Source organism: Mirounga angustirostris, unplaced genomic scaffold, assembly GCF_029215605.1.
Source record: "Mirounga angustirostris isolate CCGP_5_RB_7025 unplaced genomic scaffold, mMirAng1.0.hap1 SCAF_11, whole genome shotgun sequence".
Taxonomy (NCBI): domain Eukaryota; kingdom Metazoa; phylum Chordata; class Mammalia; order Carnivora; family Phocidae; genus Mirounga; species Mirounga angustirostris.
In genome coordinates, this window is record NW_026991719.1 from 54,064,142 (window position 1) to 54,075,416 (window position 11,275).

The following is an 11,275-nucleotide window of genomic DNA, read 5'->3' on the forward strand; positions in this document are numbered from 1 at the left end:
AAGCATAAAAGACACTAAAGAATCTCTTAGTGCAGAAATGAGATGTAATCAGGCTGAAATTAAAAATGCTCTAACTGAGATGCACTCTAAATTGGATTCTCTCACAGGTAGGGGTAAATGAGGCAAAAGAGAGATTAATTAACATAGAAGACAAGAAGTAGAGAGGACCCTTCCCAAAATCAATAAAAATAGATCAACACCTGACATAAAATAGGGAAACTTGCAAAATTCAGAGATAAAGAGAAAATCCTGAAGGCAGTTCGAGACAAGAGATTCCTAAACTACAGAGGTAGGCACATAAGACTGACATCAGACCTATCCACAGAAACTTGACAGGTCAGAAAGGCCTGGCATGATATATTCAGGGTACAAAATGAGAAAGACATGTGGCCAAGAATATTTTATCCAGCAAAGCTGTCATTCAGAATGGAAGGAGAGCTAAAGAGCTTCCAGGACAGACAGAAACTGAAACAATATGTGACAACCAAGCCAGTCCTGCAAGAAATATTAAATGGACCCTGTAAGCAAATAGAGAACCCAAGAGTAACATATACCAGGGGCGCCTGGATGGCTCAATCATTAAGAGTCTGCCTTCGGCTCAGGTAATGCTCCCAGGGTCCTGGGATTGAGCTCCGCATTGGGCTCCCTGCTCCACGGGAAGCCTGCTTCTCCCTCTCCCACTCCCCCTGCTTGTATTCCCTCTCTTGCTGTGTCTCTCTTTGTCAAATAAATAAATAAAATCTTTTTTAAAAAGAGTAACATATACCAGAAAAAAAAAAAAACCGTCTACAGAAACAGGGACATTACAGGCAATACAATGGCACTAAATTCATACCTTTCCATTGTTACTCTGAATGTAAATGGGCTAAATGTTCTAATCAAAAGACACAGGGTTTCAGATTGGATAAAAAAGCAAGATCCAGGGGCACCAGGGTGGCTCAGTCGTTAAGCATCTGCCTTCGGCTCAGGTCATGATCCCAGGGTCCTGGGATCAAGCCCCACATCTGGCTCGCTGCTCGGCAGGAAGCCTGCTTCTCCCCCTTCCACTCCCCCTGCTTGTGTTCCTGCTCTCACTATCTCTCTCTCTGTGTCAAATAAATAAATAAAATCTTAAAAAAAAAAGCAAGATCCATCCATATGCTATCTAAAAGAGACTCGTTTTAGACCTAAAGACACATCCAGACTGAAAGTGAGGGGTGGAGAATCATTTACCATGCTAATGGACCTCACAAGAAAGCTGAGGTAGGAATCCTCATATCAGACAAATTAGATTTTAAACCAAATACTGTAGTAAGAGATGAAGACGGACACTATATCATACTTAAAGGGTCTATCAAACAAGATCTAACAAATATAAATATTTATGCTCCTAACTTTGGAGCAGCCAATTATATCAACCAATTAAAACCAAGGTAAAGAAACACACTGATAATACTACATTAATAGTAGGGGACTTCAATACCCCACTCACAGCAATGGACAGATCATCTAAGCAGAAGATCAATGAAGAAACAGATTTGAAGGACACATTGGACCAGATGGACTTCACAGATACAGAGCATTCCATCCTAAAGCAACAGAATACACATTCTTCTTGAATGCACATGGAACTTTCTCCCAAACAAATCACATACAGGGTCACAAATCAGGTCTCAACTGGTACCAAAATACTGGGATTCTTCCATGCATATTTTCAGACCACAATGCTTTGAAACTTGAAATCAATCACAAGAGGAAATTTGGAAGGAACTCAAACACAAGGAGGTTATAGAGCATCTTATTAAAGAACGAATGGGTCAATCAGGAAATTAAAGAAGAATGAAAAAAATATCATGGAAACTAATGAAAATGAAAATGGAACTGTTCAAACCTTTGGGATACAGCAAAGGCAGTCCTTAGAAGGAAGTGAACTGCAATACAAGCCTCTCCTAAAAAAATAGAAAAATCTCGACCAGCCTTTCTTTTCTGCCTCGGTCATTTCCTTCCTCAGTCTCTTCCTCCTCAGTGTGTTGAAGAAGATAACTGGGTCCGGACTGATGCTGCACCAGCTTTTCCTCGGAAAAGAAAAAGAGGCGGATAGGCAGCAATGAATGTGGATCATGAAATTAACCTCTTAGTGGAGAAAATTCATCGTCTGGGTTCAAAAAATGCTGATGGGAAGTTAAGGATAAAATTTGGGGTCCTCTTCCGAGACAACAAATGTACCAACTTCTTTGAAGCATTGGTAGGAACTCTCAAAGCTGCAAAACGAAGAAAGATTGTTACATACCCAGGAGAGCTACTTTTGCAAGGTGTTCATGATGATGTGGACATTATATTGCTGCAGGATTAATGTAGTTTGCATATCTTTGTTTATTGTTATTTTTTGTTTCTGGTAAACCAGAATATTAAGTCAAAGGACAAACATGAGCATACTTAATGTATTTTATAGAACTTTGTAAACAAAAGGAGACTCTTATTTTAAAAAGTCTGTCTTTTTTATATACCTTGAAAGAAAATTTATATATTACACTGTCAAATAAACAAAACCTATTTTTTTTCCTCAGGAATCTGATTGGAAAAATGTAGGCATTGAGGCTTTTTTGGTAGGGGTGCAAAGGCGTTTCATAAATCATTCTTGGACAATTTCTACAGATATTTGACATTCCATAAAAGCAAGAGGCAAAACTGAAGACCAGCTTCCACAAGGAATATTGTAATGTTTATGTAATAAAAACATGTAACTATGTTAAAAAAATAAAATAAAAAAATAAATAGAAAAATATAGAAAAATCTCAAATACATAAGCTAACTTTACACCTAAAGGAGCTGGAGAAAGAATAGCAAATAAAGCTTAAACCAAGCAAGAGAAGAGAAATAATAAAGTTTAGAGCAGAAATCAATGAAATAGAAACCAGAACAGTAGGACAGATCAACAAAACAAGAAGGTGGGTCTTTGAAATAATTAGATAAATCCCTAGCCAGTCTTATCAAAAAGAAAAGAGAAAGTACCCAAATTAATAAAATCATGAATGAAAGAGGAGAGATCATGGCCAACACCAAGGAAATACAAACAAAGTTAAGAACATATTATGAGGAGCTATATGCCAATAAATTAGGAAATCTGCAAGAAATCGATGCATTCCTGGAAACTTATAAACTCCCAAAACTGAAACAGGAAGAAATAGAAAATCTGAACAGACCCATAACCAGCAAGGAAATTGAAGCAGTAATAAAAAACATCTCAAAAAAAAAAAAAAAAAAAAACAAGAGTGCAGGGCCAGATGGCTTCCCAGGGGAATTCTACCAAACATTTCAAGAAGAAGTAATACCTATTCTACTGAAGCTGTTTCAAAAAATAGAAATGGGAGGAAAACTTCTAAACTCATTCTATGAGGCCAGCATTATCGTGATCTCAAAACCAGGCAAAGACCCCATCAAAAAGGAGAACTACAGACCAATATCCCTGATGAATGGATGACAAAATACTCAGCAAGATCCTAGCCAATAGGATACAACAGTACATTAAAAGGATTAGTCACCATGACCAGGTGGAATTTATGCATGGGATGCAAGGTGTTTCAACATTCACAAATCAATCAATGTTAATAGATCACATTAACAAAAGAAGAGACAAGGATCATATGATCCTCTCAATTGATACAGAAAAAGCATTTGGCAAAATACAGCATCCTTTCCTGATTAAACCTCTTCAAAGTGTAGGGATAGAGGGAACATATTTCAATATCATAAAAGACATCTATGAAAAGCCCACAGTGAATGTCATTCTCAATGGGGAAAAACTGAGAGCTTTTCCCTTAAGTCAGGAACATGACAGAGATGTCCACTCTCACCACTGTTGTTCAGCACAGTACTGGAATCCTAGCCTCAGCCATCAGACAACAAAAAGAAATAAAAAGCATTCAAATTGGCAAAGAAGAAGTCAAATTCTCTCTCTTCCCAGATGACATGATACTTTACGTGGAAAACCCTGAAGACTCCACCTCCAAATTATTAGAACTCATACAGCAATTCAACAACATGGCAGGGTACAAAATCAATACACAGAAATCAGTTGCATTTCTATACACTAACAATGTAACTGAAGAAATGGCGATTAAAGAATTGATTGCATTTACAATAGCACCAAAAACCATAAGATACCTAGGAATAAACCTAACCAAAGGGGTAAAGGATCTATACTCTAGAAACTACAAAACACTTATGAAAGCAATTGAGGAAGACACAAAAAGATGGAAAAACATTCCATGCTTATGGATTGGAAGAATAAACATTGTGAAAATGTCTATGCTGCCCAGAGCAATCTACACTTTCAGTGCAGTCCCTGTCAAAATACCATCGACATTTTTGGAGAAATGTCTGTTCATGTCTTCTGCTCAAACAAACTGTTTGTTGCTGAAGGGGAGGTGGCTTGGGGGATGGGTTAACTGGGTGATGGGTATTAAGGTGGGCATGTGATGTGATGAGCACTGGGTGTTATATATAACTGATGAATTATTGAACATTACATCTGAAAGTAAAGTTGTATTATATTTTTGCTAATTAAATTTAAATTAAAAATAATAAAATAAATTAAATAAAATGACCCTAGTAATTTTGTGTCCATTTTCATCATCATCATCATTATTATCATCTTCTTAATAATAATAGAAGGTTACATTTAGTGTTTACTTCCAACATTGCAAATACTATGCTTTAGATGCATTATCTTATTTAATCTTCATGATAAGACTAAGAGGTAAATACTGTATTTGCACCATTTTACAGATGAGAACATTAAAGTCCAGAGAGTGAGAAATTTACTCAAGGCTATTCATGCAGGATAAGAAGCAGAGCTGGAAATTTTTTGAGAACTATTTATTCCAAGGCCTCTGCTCTTAATAATGCTACATCATGCTGCCACCTGAACAGCAATGTCTCTGACTAAAGAATAGTATCCCATTTAGGTTGGCAGTTTGGAAATAAGCTGAATTTTGCTAATTCTCTTAGATACTCAGAGACACTTCATTTTTAGTTTTATTTTTAAATTCTTAGGAGTGGATGACAAAAATGTTGGGAACAATTTAGAGAAACACTAGCAGGATGCTCTGATAATATGCAGAACTTCCTATCCTTAATCCACCCTTTTCAACACAAATTAACCTGAATTTTAGAGCCTGGTACAAATATTGGTTCCACCTCTTCTTTCTTTCTTTTTTTTACTTTGCAATTTGGAGATTTAATAAATGGTTTTTAATGACAGCATGGGGACAACTTTTACTCAAAAGGTAATAATCACAATGGACTTTTGTAAAAAGTGGGAGAAGAAAGCAACATACACACATACCCATGTGTGTAACACAGGTCCCCCCTGCCCCCCATCAGTGAAAATCATCTGAATTTTACATTCCAGTAACTGTCTCCTACAGATCAATATGCCACCTCTTCTTTCTCACTTTGTTTTTGCATTTATAGAATGTAAATTATTAATCTTCCTGATAGCCAGCATTAAGCATCATGATGCTAAGTGGAGGATGGGAGTACTTACATCTTTTGCTCACATCTTCCTCAGCCCATGGAAAAGGCTGAACATGAAACATGATGAAGGACCCCAAACTGTCCCATGTTCCTCAGTGTTTGTGAAACATTTCCAAAAATACCAGAATTTTGAGTCATACACTTGAAAGACTTCAAAGACAAACAAAAGGGTAGCAAAAGCAAGTTTTAGAAAATTGAAATAAAGCTTTTAATTTATCATGGCATATGAAGATATAAACTGTACATATATATGTGTATATGACATTGATCATTTTTATTGTGAAAGTAATAGCAATATGCCAAAAATAATTTCAAGCTAATTATAAAGTCTTATTTAACATGACTTTTGAGTCTCTCTCTTTTTTTTCTTATTTTACCTTTAGGAAAATACAGGATAAAGCCACTTTCATTTGGCATACAAGCTCATTAACTACATTATTCCTTTTCTTACCTTTATTGTTAGTAAGAGTTTGCAATTCTAATTTGCAGGTATATGACATTAAAAATAGCAGAAGAATTATCAATGATATTAATGTACCTGTATCTCAGTCATGTCTCATTATTTTAGCAGAAATTTTACCATTTTGGTCATACTCATACAGTATACTTATGAGACCAAGTTCATACTTGCATGAGTAAAACCACAGCCATTCTTTGGCAAGTTCTTTACCTTATACCATCCCTCTTCTCTCTTATTCTCAGTGAGTTCTACCTGCAAAAGCAAATGCAAATTCTGTTTGGAAAAACACACTTTAAAATCTGGTCTCAAGGAATTCACATTAAAAGGAAACTTACAAGAAACATTAACTCTTGATTTTTCAAAAAATATTATAAAACAGGCATACAAGCTACCATGAACAAGAGTCAGCAGAAACAATAAACTATAGATGCAGACTCACAAAGATGTTAGATACTAGACTTATTGGAAATAAAATAAGAAATAAACAGATTTAATATTGTTTTAAAAATGAAAGCATAATGATAGAAAACTATCAAAAATGAACAGGTGTTATTAAAAGAAAAATAGAACTAAGAACAAAATGTTCACTAAAATAAATCAATAAACAAAAGTGAAAAGAGAATTAGTGAACTGAAAGCTACATGTGAATTATAAAAAATGCATCACAGAAAGACTAAGAGGTAAAATATAAGAAAGAGAAGTTTAAAAGCGTGATGGATAGAATAAAAGGTCTAACTTGTATCTAGTCAAAATTCTGGAAGGGGGGAAATAATGAGAATGATAAAAAGGCAGTGTTTGTAGAGATCATAAATGGGAATATTCCAAAATTTATGAAAGCCATCAATCCACAGATTTAGAAAATACCCTCCACACCACCAAAAAAAATCCCAAACAGAAAAAATAAACAGCCAATCCTAGACACATTGTAGTGAAAGTAAAAAGCCTTAAGTATAAAGAGAAAATATGGAAAATCTCCAGAGAAAAGACAGATTACCTAAAAAGTAATAACAATTAGACTAATAACAGTCTTCACAGTTCAAACAAAGGAGGCAAGAGGAAGCAGCAGGAGAAAATTGTCAAATTAGCATTGTATATATATAAAAAAACAACCTGCGGGTGCCTGGGTGACACATTTGGTAGAGCATCCAACTCTTGGATTCAGCTCAGGCCATGATCTCAGGATCCTGAGATTGAGCCTTGTATGTTGGACTTCATGCTCAGTAGGAAGTCTGCTTTGGATTATTTCCTTTTTCCTCTCCCCCCCCAACACCTCCCCACCTCTCAAATAAATAAATAAAATCTTTTAAAAAAATATCTTTCAAATACAAAGGAGAAATAAAAGCCTTCAATAAAAGAACATATAAAAATGCCCAGAAGAAGGAAGATGATCAGAGATTGAAGTATGAATGCATGAAGATCTGGTGAGCAAAAAGAGAATAATCATTTGGTAAATTTAAAAACCAATAATTGTACAAAGCAATATAATGATATCTAATTTGTTAATAAAATCAATAAAATAGAACTAAATTTCTGTACATCAAAGACAAATAAATCAAAGAGTGACTATAGTTGAAATATTCCAGGTAGTGGGATAATCTTTTATTATTATTTTTGCTCAGATATGCTTGTTCAAATTTCTAAGGAAACCCCTAAAATATTAGAAAAGGAGTGAATGATTTCCAAACAAGTAGAGAATAAAGGAATATAGGATAGGGGAGGATACCACCATTAAAACAAAGGCATTAATAAAAGGGAAAAAAAAGAAAAAAGTATAAGGCATAAAATAAAATGGTAGAAATGAATTTAAAATGTAACATTCATAATGAATGTACATGTAATAAGCACTCCCGTTAAAATGCAATTTTAAGATTTCATATTTTTAAAAATCCAGCTATATAATGTTTACAAAAGAAACACCTAAAATATAGGGACACAAAGATTAAAAGTCAAACAACTGAGGGTTGTGGAAAGGGAGCTGGGTGGGGGGATGGGGGACTGGGTGATAGGAATTAAAGAGGGCATGTGATATGATGAGCACTGGGTGTTATATTCAACTAATGAATCATTGAACATTATATCATAAACTAATGATGTGCTATATTTTGGTACTTGAATTTAAATTAAAAAAGGCAAAGGATGGGAAAATATATACCAGAAAAATACTATTAAAAATAAAGATAGGGTGCCTGGGTGTCTCAGATGGTTAAGCGTCTGCCTTTGGCTCAGGTCATGATCCCAGGGTCCTGGGATCGGGTCCCGCATCGGGCTCCCTGCTCCTTGGGAGCCTGCTTCTCCCTCTGCCTCTCTCTCTCTCTCTGTCTCTCATGAATTAAAAAAAAAAAATCTTTAAAAAAATTAAAAAATAAAGATAACTCGTCTGACATCAGATAAATTATATATATTTTTTTTTAATTTTTTATGTTTTTACATTTTTAAAGTTTTATTTAAATTCCAGTTAGTTTTCATATAGTGTAATAGCTTAAGATGTAAAATTTAGTAATTCAAAGCTTCCATACAACACCTGGTGCTCATCACAGCTAATGAACTCCTTAATCCAAGATAGAGGGTCATGACATGTTAAAGAAAGATTATATTTACCAAATTAAAAATTCTAAAGTTCTACAGATGTTTGAACATAGGTTCAAAATACAAAATAAAAGAAATGACTGAAACAAAAGAACATTTTAAAATCTACCAGCACTTATTTTCCAATAATTAAAAGGTAAAAGTCACAAAAACTGAGTAAGGATACAGGAGGTTTTTTTTTTTTTTTAATTTAATTTTATTATGTTATGTTACTCACCATACATTACATCATTAGTTTTTGATGTAGTGTTTGATGATTCATTGTTTGTGTATAACACCGAGTGCTCCATTCAATACATGCCCTCCTTAATACCCATCACCAGGCTAACCAATCTCCCCAACCCCCTCCCCTGTAAAACCCTCAGTTTGTTTCTCAGAGTCCATAGTCCCTCATGGTTCATCTCCCCTTCCAATTTCCCCCTCTACATTTTTCCCTTACTACTATCTTCTTTTTTTTTTTTTTTAACATATAATGTATTATTTGTTACATAGGTACGGGTCTGTGATTCAACAGTCTTACACAATTCACAGTGCTCAACATAGCACATACCCTCCCCAATGTCTATCACCCAGCCACCCCATCCCTCCCACCCCTCACCACTCCAGCAACCCTCAGTTTGTTTCCTGAGATTAAGAATTCCTCATATCAGTGAGATCATATGATACTTCTCTTTCTCTGATTGACTTATTTCATTCAGCATAATACCCTCTAGTTCCATCCACGTCATTGCAAATGGCAAGATTTTGTGGGTTTTGATGGCTGCATAATATTCCATTCTGTGTGTGTGTGTGTGTATACATCTATATACACAACATCGTCTTTATCCATTCACCTGTCAATGGACATCTTGGCTCTTTCCATAGTTTGGCTATTTTGGACATTGCTGCTATAAACATTGGGGTGCACGTACCCCTTTGGATCACTACATTTGTATCTTTGGGGTAAATACCCAGTAGTGCAATTGCTGAGTCATAGGGTAGCTCTATTTTCAACTTTTTGAGAAAACTCCATACTGTTTTCCAGAGTGGCTGCACCACCTTGCATTCCCACCAACAGTGTAGGAGGGTTCCCCTTTCTCCACATCCAGGTGAACATCTGTCTTTTCCTGACTTGATAATATTAGCCATTCTGACTGGTGTGAGGTGGTATCTCATTGAGGTTTTGATTTGGATTTCCCTGATGCCAAGTGATGTTGAGCACTTTTTCATGTGTCTGCTGGCCATCTGGATGTCTTCTTTGGAAAAATGTCTGTTCATAACTTCTGCCCATTTCTTGATTGGATTATTTGTTCTTTGGGTGTTGAGTTTGATAAGGTCTTCATAGATTTTGGATATTAGCCCTTTATCTGATATGTCATTTGCAAATATCTTCTCGCATTCTGTTGCTTGACTTTTGGTTTTATTGAATGTTTCCTTTGTTGTGCAAAAACCTTTTCATCTTGATGAAGTCCCAATAGTTCATTTCTGCCCTTGCTTTCCTTGCCTTTGGCAATGTTCTTTTTTTTTTTTTTAAGATTTTATTTATTTATTTGACAGAGAGAGAGACACAGCAAGAGAGGGAACACAAGCAGGGGGAGTGAGAGAGGGAGAAGCAGGCTTCCCGCGGAGCAGGGAGGCCGATGCGGGGCTCGATCCCAGGACCTGGAATCATGACCTGAGCCGGAGGCAGACGCTTAATGACTGAGCCACCCAGGTGCCCTTTGGCAATGTTTCTAAGAAGAAGTTGCTGTGGCTGAGGTCAAAGAGTTTGCTGCCTGTGTTCTTCTCAAGGATTTTGGTAGATTCCTGTCGCACATTTAGGTCTTTCATTCATTTTGAGTCTATTTTTGTGTGTGGTGTAAGGAAATGGTCCAGTTTCATTGTTCTGCATGTCGTTGTCCCATTTTCCCAGCACCATTTGTTGAAGAGACTTTTTTCCATTGGACATTCTTTCCTGCTTTGTCAAAGATGAGTTGACCATAGAGTTGAGGGTCCATTTCTGGGCTCTCTATTCTGTTCCATTGATCTATGTGTGTGTTTTTGTGCCAGTACCATACTGTCTTGATGATGACAGCTTTGTAATAGAGCTGAAAGTCCAGAATTGTGATGCCACTGGCTTTGCTTTTCTTTTTCAACATTCCTCTGGCTATTCGGGGTCTTTTCTGGTTCCATACAAATTTTAGGATTATTTGTTCCATTTCTTTGAAAAAAGTTAATGGTATTTTGATAGGGATTGCATTAAATGTGTAGATTGCTCTACATAGTGTTGACATTTTCACAATATTTGTTCTTCCAATCCATGAGCATAGAATATTTTTCCATTTCTTTGTGTCTTCCTCAATTTCTTCCACGAGTATTCTATAGTTCTCTGAGTACAGGTTCTTTGCCTCTTTGGTTAGATTTATTCCTAGGTATCTTATGGTTTTGAGTGCAATTGTAAATGGGATTGACTCTTTAATTTCTCTTCTGTCTTGTTGGAGTATAGAAATGCAACTGATTTCTGCACATTGATTTTATATCCTGCCACTTTACTGAATTCTTGTATGAGTTCTAGCAGTATTGGGGTGGAGTCTTTCGGGTTTTCCACATAATGTAAAGTAGCATATCATCTTCAAAGAGAGAGAGATTCACTTCTTCACTGCCAATTCAGATGACTTTATTTCTTTTTGTTGTCTGATTGCTGTGGCTAGGACTTCTAATACTATGTTGAATAGCAGTGGTGATAGTGGACAT

General features: G+C 35.8%; 1 protein-coding gene across 1 annotated transcript; it reads left to right on the top strand.

Moving 5' to 3' along the window:
* Positions 1-2,014: 2,014 nt before the first annotated feature.
* Positions 2,015-2,400, top strand: LOC123857683 (costars family protein ABRACL-like). The gene has a single exon (XM_045894790.3). It carries the CDS (start codon positions 2,087-2,089, stop codon positions 2,330-2,332), a length of 246 nt encoding a protein of 81 aa, XP_045750746.1. The 5' UTR covers positions 2,015-2,086; the 3' UTR covers positions 2,333-2,400.
* The last annotated feature ends 8,875 nt before the right edge of the window (positions 2,401-11,275 follow it).

Bases quoted from the DNA above. Each gene is read 5' to 3' on its own strand.
- LOC123857683 (XM_045894790.3), top strand. From the start codon at position 2,087: ATGAATGTGGATCATGAAATTAACCTCTTAGTGGAGAAAATTCATCGT.